Here is a 12,169-nt window from a genome sequence, read left to right on the forward strand (position 1 = left end):
CTGGAAAATTATTTTAGCTTTTAATATTAATTATTACAACCTGCTACATTGTAATTTTGTTCAAGCCTGACTGAAATATGTACTAGAGTTTCTTATTCATAGATTTTTCTATTGCCGGAAATTGTATACATTATGTCTTTTCTCTTTTATTTTTACAATTTACATTATTTAACTTAAGGAACATGTATTCACAGTAAGTGTTCCTTCTAAATGATATACTATAGAAATTTTCCCCTTTTATAAGTAATCAGAAATAATCTCATCCATATACATTCACAAAATACCTACTATTCTAACGGAAAATATAATTATTTTCGTATTTCAATTTCCTACACACATCTTCTCTTCTCATTTTATATAAGCACTGTTGCTTAAGGCCACAGATATTGTGAACAGTTAAATTACAGAGATTGTTATTCTAGTTATCTAAAACACTGCCTAGTAGGTGCTCAATAAATGTTTGTCAAATAAATTATCATATAACTACTTGTGAACCACCAAATAGGAAGTGACAGTTCCTTATTAGCCCCATTATTCATTTAATAACCAATTTAAAAGTGCTATTGTTTATCTTGTTGACAAAATTATAGGCTAGGAGCATTAACATTTAATAGTGACAGCAATAATAATGACCATAGTATAATAACCGAAACATATGACACTTTCTATGTCAGAAACTATTTAACTTACATATATTAATTTATTTATTTCTTGCAACAACCCAATGAGGCAGGTACTATTACTATACCTACTTTACATATGAGGAAAAGGAGGCACAGAGTGGCTATTGTCACACAGCCTTAAAATGGAAGAAATAGGACTTAAACCCAGACTCATAATTATTTTACTACATTATGTTGCTTCTTCGAGAGTCAATATCTTAACTCTAGACAGGGTCTTTTACTCCAACTAAATTATAAACTCTCAGAGGAAAATGCTTTATCTTTTATTCCTTGAAAATACAACTCCAAGACAGATGCCTTATACATAACTGTTTCAAAATTTTTCTGCGCATTTTAACTTGATTACAATAAATTAATACCCTATAATTAATATAACTATAAATTATTAGGATATTTGAGTTTGAATAACATGTGAAAGATTAGCAGGCAACTTCTTCACTTCTGGTGAGATAGTCAAGTAATCCCAAGTGGAAATATCCAAGATTTTCTGACACTATGAGCTCCCTTTGCTCTTTTCAACTGCAACCAAACCTTCCTAATAGAGGAGAAACTATAAAACACCTGAACTACACACAGGTGATTATTTCTAATGGAGATGGTGGGTAGCAATAATAGCAATAGACATTTTGAGGATTTTTGTATTTTGTTGAGCATTCAGTATATGCCAACGGTTGTGTTATGAGAATGTAAGAGTCAAATCATTTTTTTGGTTAGTACTATTATTATAATAAGTTTCACAGATGTGCAAAATTGGCTTACAGTGACACCAGGTCACAGTTAAGAGGTGGTGGGGTTAGAACCCTGTCCTTTGTCTGTACTTGAAAAACTACAGTATTCTAAAGGGAAGGCGTAATTGGAACGCTAAAATAAATTCTCTTACATAATCCAACGGTCTGTTTCTCCTTCACCATCACACCTCAAGTACACTCCATTTGGGATTCCACAGTCTGAGTTTCATTTGGGGATTCAATAGTTTAGGAGGAGTGAGGAAAACCCCTTCCTTCTCTGTACAAAGCCACAATTGTATCCATTCCTCTGTGGCACCATCCTTACACCCAGGACAGAGGACAGACAGAATGACAAACTCACACAAACTTTGAAAGGTAATGTTTTCACGTATAAAAGACAAATTTCTTCTATTAGATAAAGTCCTCTCTACATACAGATAATTGGCATTGATATACCAGGTAAAATTTGATATGATTATTAATGCCTTACAGAGCAAATATAAGTGTAATACATGTTACATGCCTCCTGTAAGGATAATACTAAGCAAATAAAAGTGAAAACTGGTAATGCAGAGAGATTTTAGGCACATCAATATCTTGAATTTTTCTTCAAATGTTTGAGGACTCATTAAAAATCCTAAAACATATTTAGCATGATTTTTTATATCCATGAGGGCATAAATTTAATCCACATGTTTCTGATTTGTTTACACTTGGATCATTCAAGTAATGTTTTGTAAGTGCTGTCACAATGTCTATATCATTGGACATTTTTCATAAATCTTTCTCCATAAAAACAGGAAATCATGCTTTGCCAAGAGTAATTGAACTTAAAATACCAAAGAATTCTAGACCACCATGCACATCTCAAGCAACAGACTTTTGTGTATTATTCTCAACCTGTGACTGCCTTTTCTTTAATTGATTGGTCTTCACTGGGCCACTTTTATATCATACACTTCCATGAAGGGAGATAATATATTCCAATGAGTTCAATTACTCAGCAGGCTCTGGAGCACGGAGGACACTCCTGAAATTGCCCACACGAGGCAAGGGGGTAAGTTCTCTGTGTCCTCATATTGTCTGTCACTACACACAGAATTAAGAAAGAGAGGGGAGCACAACCACAGATAAGACAGCTCCACTTGGTGGAGGCTAACTTCTCCATGAGCAAAACTCACCCATAAGGGTATCTGGATGGGGCACCACATTGTCCACTAAATAAGTCTGCTGGACTTTTTCTGAGACTTGATCTTCTACAAATATAAAACCTATTCAATCGTTTAGTCTGATTAGCAACACAAAATGAGCCATGTATTTACTCAAACAGCTGGTAAAGACTTGAGGTAAGCAAATTTGTTCTATAGAAAAATTTCAGAATTTGCTATAGAGACTTTATTCATGACAATGAATGAACAATATCTGTAGGTCTTTACTCAAAGAAATGTTTTATCTCCTGACAGGATCCCCTCCAAGATAAAACACCAACAAAAAAAATAGATACATTTGTTGGAGGGGGGATGTGTGTGTGCGCAGAGAAAGATAGAGTCAAAGATAATAGGACAAAAAAACTTTGAATATGTAATATCATCTAATTTAATACTTCCTATTCAATATATAATTCCCAGTTAATTTATTCAATAGACATCAGTTCATGGCCTACTGTTTGCAGAAACTAAAACATAAATTGGTAATATAGAACTTAACCACTAAGACTAACAAAGGAAAACAAATGTAACAAATATTTTTAATATCATCATAATAGAACAATACGATCATAGTTTATCCATGAAATTCCCCTGGGTGCTGGCAAAATTTCTAAATTCCAGAACCAAATTCAAACTGTAGAATGTTCAGAATTCTCCAACATTTCATCTCCAATAATACTCCAGGAAAACCTCTGAATACATTTGCCCTTTTCAGACCTCTCCAATGCAAATTCCAGTTTGAAATAGATACATAGGAGACAGATCCTGATCCGTGAGGCTGACCAGCTAAGTCCTGACTTCATCGGAAGAGTCCTCCCAAGTGGAAACAGTACTACAACTGACTGAGCCCTCCTCCACATGAAATTTATTTAGCAAATTATTATTGACCCCAGTGATGTGCCCAATACTGATCCAGGAACTGAGGACATAGCAATAAACAAGGTCCCTTCCTTTAAGGAGCTTCCATGATAGAGACAGAAACCAAAAACCAACTAGAGAAACAGAGAAATGTATCCTTTGTTATCAGATACTGAGAATAAGTGCTATGAGAAAACTAAAGCAGAGAAAGGGGAGAAGATGGGGTACTTTTTAAGATAGCCTAGATAGAGAAGGTAACATTTAAGAGAGAAGTAGAGAAAGAACACCAAGGCTCAGCGACAGGAATGCGCTCCCAAATATCCAAGAACCAGTCCTCTGCCAGTGACTGTCACTGACCGACCACATGCCACATACTCCATGTTCACCCAGACACAGAAGCAGCCTGAATTCCCATACTGTAAACTACATTAATATAGCTTTAAAATGTACATATTTTCTTAATATGAATTTTGTGTCAAAAGTGTCTGAGTTACTTAAGAATTTTGTAGAACAGAGCCCAAGTGTCATCACCAGTCTTTTATCTAGACATCGCTGCTGCTTCCAAATTCCCATGATGGGAGTACGTCCCCATTCACAGAGAAAACCAGCTAAAACACTTGATGACAATACTGCCTGTAAAATCAGAAACAGTTCAAGAATAAACCAAAAAGACCCACTTACCAAGATCTGACATAAAACTATAAAAGAGTCCATTTGGTTTTTAATTTTAGAATGAAACCCATTAGAAATCCTTTCATTTGGTACAATTAGATCCAACAGTGGATTGGCCAATTAATTTTTTAACTTGGTAAAGAATTTACATATGTATGCCTCATGTATGCACATGTTTATACATCTTTTTACTTAAATGTGTGCATCCATTCACCATCATCATTTCCAATGTAGCAGCAAATTAGCAAGACACTATTACATAGGTTTCCTTGACACAGTTCTTAAATATGAAAATGAAGGCCTGTTTTTCAAAGAAAATGGTCATCAGTCATAGTCAAGATATGTTGTGATGATGCTTTGCTCCATCATTTGCCATTAGCCCTCTAAGACCCAGTAATTATGGTGCCAATACCTTTAGTAATTCAGTCAAAATTCAATTAACTGCGCAAGTCTTTGATGTATATCTGACAAATATCTTAGTGACCAAATGTTTAACTACATTGACTAGAAAATACTAACATAAAGAGCAGCAACCTTACAAAAATCAAATTCAAACTCTACATGTACATTTCTTAGGTAAACACACTGACATAAGAAACCGTTTTGTTCTTCATCTACTTTATACTTCTTCCCCCAATTCAAAATGATCATCTCTCCCCAAAGAAAAGGTAAAAGATCGCTGAGGTTTAATAGTGTCAGCAGTCAACACTTGCTAACTTAGGGAACAGATGAAAAATTACCATTTGGTGTCAGTATTTGCTTAATTAACTCTTACCTACAAAAATCAGAATCCACATTCTGGTCAATCATTTGCAACCTCTTGACATCCATGCTACTTATGTTACAGTCAACCAGTCAACAAGTATTTACTGCCCTGCCAAACTGGTGAAAAAAGCATAGCAATCCTAAATTCCTTTTAGGGTTACATATTCTAGAAAGGAAACTTTTTAAAGAATCATTACCGGTATAAAGACAGAAACGAAGAACATTAGGAAATTGGTACTTGACGGCGTTGGTAAATGTCCTTTTTTCCTCCTCACTTAGGAACACTAAATGCCTTCAAGACTTATTTATTAAGGACAGTGATTCACCTAGGAAGCCCTCAAGACAATTCTGTAATTGCCATTTGACTCTTAAAGATTTTTGTATTAATTTTTGCTAAATGGAATTGTCAGCTAATAAAAAGCCTTTTGTACTTTCTTGTATTTTTAAGTTGGGATTATAATTAAGTTAATTTAAATGTGTTAACCATATTTAAAATTATAAAATCCAGATATTGTAAAATTTGAAAAGTCGTTAACAAGTTATATCTTAGACTAATAGTATTATTGTGCTACCTTTCTAAATCTCAATTCTTAACAACACACACACACATTTTCTTCTTAGGAAAAGTGACACATTAAATTAAAAAGAAAAACACCACCGGGGGTGTTCAGGGCAATGAAATTATTCTGTATGACACTGTAATTGTGGCAACATGTCAACATACATTTGTCAAGAGCCACACAATGTAAAACACCAAGAGAAAACCTTCATGCAAACTACAGACTTTAATTAATACCAATGTGTCATTACTGGCTTATCAAATGTAACAAACGTGTGATGCCAATGCAAGTTGTTAATAAGGATGACTGGGCTGTAGTGAGACACATAAGGGGGGTAAATGTGAACTCTGTGCTTCCACTCATTTTTCTGTAAACTTAAAACTAATCAAGAAAAGTAAAGCCTAAGAAAAACAATGAAATAAGAGAGAAATTCAAGCAAACAGCATCTTCATCTTACCGTTGAATTGGTTAAACTCAATCATCAAAATTAATAAAGTATCCCCTTTGTCATCAGCTATGAATTTAAATCCTTTTAGAAATTACGCCACTATCTAAGTTTTCATGCAATAAATCCTGTCAAGCACAGACACAATTATCTGAATTTTACTGTGTGCACCTGTATCTTTGTTCTAGTTTCCAGCTTGAAAATGACAGGGAACACAGGTTGAAGAGTGTGTACAGATGTTCACTCAAATTATAAATCCAACAATTCAGACATCAATTAAGAAAGAAAGTATGCTGTAAATCACAGCATTAACCTAGAAGTTGTCACCATTATTATACATTAATGGAAACCTAGAAGCTTAGTTTCAGAGGTGTTTTTAAAACTAAGAAGCTTTTAAAACACAGGGTGGAGAATGATGGCTCAGTCATTAACATCTATGCAATTCCTCCCTTTAAGGAAAAATTTAAAAAAGGAGAACTGTTTCAACTGAGATATTTATGTTGGGTGTTATTCTGGTATTTCAAGCCTGAGTTTTTCACTAGGGTTCCATTTAGAGCTGTTTGAATGGCCTGAACTTAATGCCCAAGGCACTTGTATCCAGACCAAAAAACGCATAAATCCTTTAGCCTGAACTTGTCAAGAAGACTCAAGTTCTCCACAATAGAAATCAGAAATGCAAAGAATGCTTAAAATAAAATATCAATCCACCAAGCAGTATTTGTGGTATAAATACTAGGGAGCTAACACAGAAATAATTTTCATACCAAAACGTATTGCTACATTGGTGTCATAGATGTAGCAATAATTCATAGTTAAATACAATGTTAACTTAGAAAATACTTCATGAAAATAAAATTGTCTCCACTAGGAAATATGTTCAGAATATGAGTTAAATTGTAATATCTATTTTAACAGTGAAGAAAACCAAAAATTCAGGAAAAAAAATAGAGAAAAACATAAATTCAACTATCCATGGTAAACTGAAACTTGCTACCTTCTGTAATCTTATACTGGTTAACCTATCATGACGATTCCTCAAGGTCAAAGCTAGAACTAAGCAGAATTTTAAAGGTGACTCAGAGCAAATAAAACCCAGAGCATCAATGACTGCCTCAGATGTCCAGATTATCTCTCATTGAGTATTTTGGTTTCCTCCAGAGCTATGACCTTCATTTAGAAAATATCTTTAAATATTTTCAACTACCTATTTTGCCCCTTCTTTGTATTCCCTTTCCAACCCCTAAAATAATTTTAATTCCATTCAGACTTACTTTTTATTTTGAAAAGCTACTCTACTTCAAAGTTTAAGGAAGAGAAAAGCATTATTCTAAGGAAATTCCTTGTGTCCAGTGGCATGAATTAAATTCTTCAGGATGAACACTGGAGTGATTCCAAGTATTGATAGAACCGTTGTCTGCTACAAAGATTCAAACAACTATACCATGAGCGCAGATCAGATCTTGGGGGGGGGGGGTCACCAAAGGCCTCCAACACAGACAACAATCAGGCCTCAATATGTTGACTCACCACTGACAGACCTAGCTTTTATGTCCCCTTGGTTGGGTTGTGAAAAGCAATTCAGGAACATCATTTTAAAAAATGTAAATAATTTAACTATTCGAGAAGATAAATTCAAATTATGAGAAAATAATAGGAATAGAAATAAAGAAATATTCAAAAAAGTGTAAATTCTTTTGTAAAATATAATTTGCTAACATAGGATCTGTCGTCTGTGGCAAAATCTCTCACAAACTATTCTGTGCATCAGATTCACCAGGATTGTTTATTAAAACTCCACTGGCAACAGTTCTTGGACAATGGATCTGTTGGGGGCTTAGAAAGTGCATGGGTAACAAACACCTTCATACTACCATGCAAGGTATGACCATGACTTGTGTTATGTCCACCTCTGTCTCACCCCCTTGCCTCGCTTTTACCTGTGTGTCACCTCTATCACTCTCCCTGGCTACCAGCCGGTTTCCCCACTGGCAGAGAAAAATAAATGAAAACAACCTTTGCTGCCATCAGTAGCTATGTACAGAAGGATTTTTTACTTTTTCATGGTATGTTGTCACTCTGTCCATCCTAAAAGAAAATGCTGAAGGACTTTAAGGTCATATTTATCAATCATAAATATTTCTTTCTTCTCCCTGGAAAATAATATAAATGATACATTTATTGCCCACTCCTTAACCTTAGCTTTCATTTCTAAATAAAAATGTCAAACCATCAAATATAGCTTTTGGCTATATGAAATGAAAGATAAGGGAGGAATCCCTGGCTCTCCTGACAATCATACATCTCCCTGCACTATTAACGTTGTTCCAGGGTTTGTAAACTAGTGATTTCTTCACCTGAACCATGCAACTATCTCAACTCATAACCTCCCTTGAAAAGCTGTGACCTGCCCAGTTGTGTGTTTAGAAGAATACAATAGCTAATATGCCTTTTCTATAAATCAAAAGTCTGTGTGACTTTCTACCAAGACTTACTGGAATCCATTCCAATATTGTATTACAGTTGGTCATTTTTTTCACATTTTAGAAACTAATCATATTTAGTATATTAAAAGTATGTTACTTCTGTTAAAATGACTTTATACTGCACTGCAAGCAGCTAACAATACATTCAGAGTTGTTTAGCAAGACATTTCTATCAACTCAGAGCTTGTGGGAAAATAACCATGCGTTTCTTAAAAAGCCTAATTTAAAACCAGAGCTGAGTACTGAAATAAGTTTCAAGTAGGCGTAAAACCCAGCATTTTTAAGATTGAACAGTGTTACCCATCAAAACTAATGATTTTGAAAAAGACAACCAATCCTGCCTTGAACAAAAAAAATAACACAAGCAAAAAGTGTCAATGTGTTAGACTCTTACCAGAAAAGGACTCCAGCAAATGCAGGAGACACACATGATAGCCAGGAGCTGGATGACCATTTCGAAATGATGAGACCTGCCTTGTCTGTGCTGCTGGCTTTTAAATTTGACTCTTAAAAGTGTAATTCCAGTGATAGCATTGCACAAGAATGAAACACCAAGGGCTAAGAGTCCCAGAAAAGAAAAAAGTAGAAGATAAAACCTATCTTCCCAGTCTTGGATATGTTCTGTTCTGTAGAAACACCAGGTCCTTGAGGCTTGAATTGTATAGTCTCGATGCCCAAGGATGGGCAGTAAAGCTATGAAAACAGCAAACAAGCACACACCACTCAACAACACCTTCACGTGCTTGGATGTAATTTTTGTAGAATGAAATATTGGTTTGGTGACTCCGATACATCGTTCAATGGCCATCACACTGCCTAGAAAAAGTGGGCACAGACCAGAAAATACCATGGAGATACCGAAAATACTGCAAAGAATGTTTGATTGATCAAAGCGGATCCAGTCTTTATTAGACGCATATACAAACACTGCTATAGTTCCATTGACGAGGTGGCCAAAGAAGTCTGTGATTACCAGGCCACTAGCCAAAAGCAGAAACGATGCTTTGGACTTCTGTCTAAATCTCTGATATGCCTTCATGAGTATGGCAATGGCAAGGCTGTTTGATAAGATTCCCACCGTCATGAAGATTATTGAAAAGAAGACTGAAAGCCGGTTTTCCGTCTGGCAAGTTGTATTTGAAAGGAGCCCAGCTGCAGGAGACACTGGCTGCTTGGAGTTGTTCATGGACATTGTTGTGGAGATAATAGCCAGCTGCTCAAGTCATCTCCCTCTCAGATCAGTGCAGGCTTGCAGTCCAGGCATCTGCAGCATAAAGACAGAGGAATTATGAGCACTGCATCACTGCTCATCCAACATTTAAGACCCAAGGGCCACAGTACCTTGCTGTAGGAATCAGATTTATCTGACCTATCACCAGCACAGTTGCATCATCCTGAAAGCAGCACACATCTGCCTGTGGTTCCACATTTCATTTTCAAGGTCAAGAAGCTGCCAAAATTGTGCTCCCTTGATGAACCTCTTCACAGGTTTACAAAACCACTAAAAGATTAGATTACAACCCAATAAAGTCTGTTGAAATAATTAGATGACCTTTTAAAGTTTCTGCTTTTTTCTGAAATGGACTTAGTCCCCAAACTGCAGATTATTCCTTAGGAACTACCTGTTGGTCAGGTAGACAAAACAATCTTCTCCAAACCTTGGAAGGGGGCAGTAAGGTCACTGGTATTAAATGGGTCTTTCCTGAATAAGTTCAAAAACTATATATTTGATTATGATCAAATAACAGCACACCACACGCATCAGTGACCCATGTAAAGCAGGGTGGTGAGTTTTTAGGAAGGTTTTGTAGTCCAGCTATCAACTGTGCAGAAATCCTGGGTCGCGTTAGGAAAGGAGCAGAGTAGTACTTACCCTGAACACTTCTGCCCCAGACGGTGCTGATGAAGCTACAGCTTGAGGGTAGCAACATCCAAAACAAAGTATGTTCATTGTGGCTCTTTCCCTAGTGAGTTGAGGCCTGAGTCACAGACCCTCAATACCCCGACCACAGTCACCCCGCCCCGAGGTAAGCCGCTTTCCCGGAGGCTGGGGATTCTGGAGCCAGTCTTTCCTGGGGCCCGCCCGAGTGGGTCTGCCCGGCTGCCCCAAGGACGACCGCCTCCTTCAAATCTTACTCACCGCCGGACTTGCTCCCGTTAGCACTCTGCCGCCCCCATAAGTCTGCTTGCAACATCCTTCCCAAACCTCCTTCCTAACTTGCTGAAACTTTCTGCAGTTGCTCAAATGATAGGGGACCGGTTCTCCTCCCATCCCGGGGAGAGCCAAAGGCCGGCGCAGGCCGGCGAGCAAGACTCAAAGTATCGCGGGCGAGGAACCAGGGGGGACGAAGGGAATCTCTTTATCGCCCATTTCCTTTTTCTGAGACCGTGTCTGCCTGGCCCTCGTGCCGGGATTCGGGACGATCAGCCCGAGTACCCTTCTCTCTATGGGTCTCCCCAGCTTGGGGCATCTGGACCAAACTTGTTGCCACGCGCAGGCTAAGGTGCCTTCCAGGGCGGCCGGCTGCAGCTGCGACAGGGCGTCCGGAGTGTGGTGGCTAAACGTCAGTGCCGTTGAGCATCGGGAAGACAACACTTGGGAATCCAGCGGCTGGAGCGGTGCTTACCTTGGCATTCCCGGCCGCCCGCTGGGCCACACGAGCAGAAGAGCGCGCCGCTCCGTGCGCCATTGCGCGCCCCCCTCCTCTCCGCTCCGCAGCCGCAGGCTCCCGGGGCGCAGCGCCGCGCCGCGCTTCTGCCCGGGCTCCTGCTCCTGCGTCCGTCTCCCGCCGAGTCTCGCGGGGCCGCGGGCTGTGCGCTCCCCGGCGAGGAACCAGCGCGGTGCTGGTCTCCTCGGATCCCTCAGCACCTAGCGGCGCTCGCAGCCTAGGCGGGATGGAGGGCAAGGGTGACCACCGCCCCTTCCTTTTCTCGCTCCTCTCCGCCCCCTTTTCCAAGAGCCCAGAGCCATACCAGGAGAGACCAGGGCATCGCGCTCAGATGCTACGGCCCCCCATCATCAGCTGAGCTGTTCTCTCAGCAGTCCGATCAATTGCGGGAAACTTTTGTTTTAATCTCATTTTCAAGCTAAAGGCGCCATCTCTAAGGCTGCAAAATAGGAATCTGGAGAGTTGAGGAAAGCCTGCAGCTGTCCTCAACTGCTAGCGTGTTGGACTGTCAGATTATAGTTTTCAAACTGAATTTATCCCAAATCCAGCTCGAAAAGGATCAAGAAACCAGGTAGAAAAATGGAGATGGTGTATCTGAGGAAGGGTGTTGTGGCGATAGCCTCGGGGAGATAAAAACAGGGATTCGAGTCGCGCGTTGTGAATGGAAACAGTCACTGTTTAGGATTCACTATTATTTAGGACCGGGCTCTGTTTCCAGCTTTCTAAGTAACTTGAGAAGAGAGAGGGATGTGAAATATTCCTGAAGGGCACCTGCAGATAAGGGATTAGTAACATTTTAATGACTTTAAAAAATATCTAGGGATATGTTTACCCATATCTGATTTTTGCTAATATCGTTTTGATCTATATCTATTAACTAGGTCTCATTTTCCAGCTACACACGTATGAGAATCTATTACTGACCTTTGCTCTTTTTATTCGAGTAAAACATTGCCACCACCTATGGGAAAAACGAGTACCACATGGAAATAAACCTCTTTTCTCCATTCTAAAATCAGGAGGGGACTCTAAATTCCTTGAAATTAAAAAGGGTCATAAAATGCTTAAGAAAGATAAAATAAATTAGCCATTAACTAT

At 38.5% G+C, this 12,169-nt stretch overlaps 1 protein-coding gene across 5 annotated transcripts in view; it reads right to left on the reverse strand.

Moving 5' to 3' along the window:
* The window catches only part of PTGFR (prostaglandin F receptor), a 35,531-nt gene extending 23,717 nt beyond the window's left edge, over positions 1 to 11,814 (reverse strand). Inside the window, exons 1-3 of one of the 5 annotated variants that reach the window (XM_066268824.1) lie at positions 11,376 to 11,814; positions 11,030 to 11,288; positions 8,797 to 9,666 (exon numbers count right to left, since the gene is read on the reverse strand). In XM_066268824.1, coding sequence (XP_066124921.1) covers positions 8,797 to 9,594 — 798 coding nt within the window. In that variant the 5' untranslated portion in view covers positions 9,595 to 9,666; positions 11,030 to 11,288; positions 11,376 to 11,814. Of the gene's footprint in view, positions 1 to 8,796; positions 9,667 to 9,743; positions 9,849 to 10,275; positions 10,506 to 10,542; positions 10,862 to 11,029 lie in introns of those variants that run through there. The other 4 variants (XM_066268823.1, XM_066268826.1, XM_066268825.1 and 1 more) reach the window with 4 other exon arrangements.
* Between the last annotated feature and the right edge of the window lie 355 nt (positions 11,815 to 12,169).

Source organism: Saccopteryx bilineata, chromosome 3 (genome assembly GCF_036850765.1).
Source record: "Saccopteryx bilineata isolate mSacBil1 chromosome 3, mSacBil1_pri_phased_curated, whole genome shotgun sequence".
Taxonomy (NCBI): Eukaryota; Metazoa; Chordata; class Mammalia; order Chiroptera; family Emballonuridae; genus Saccopteryx; species Saccopteryx bilineata.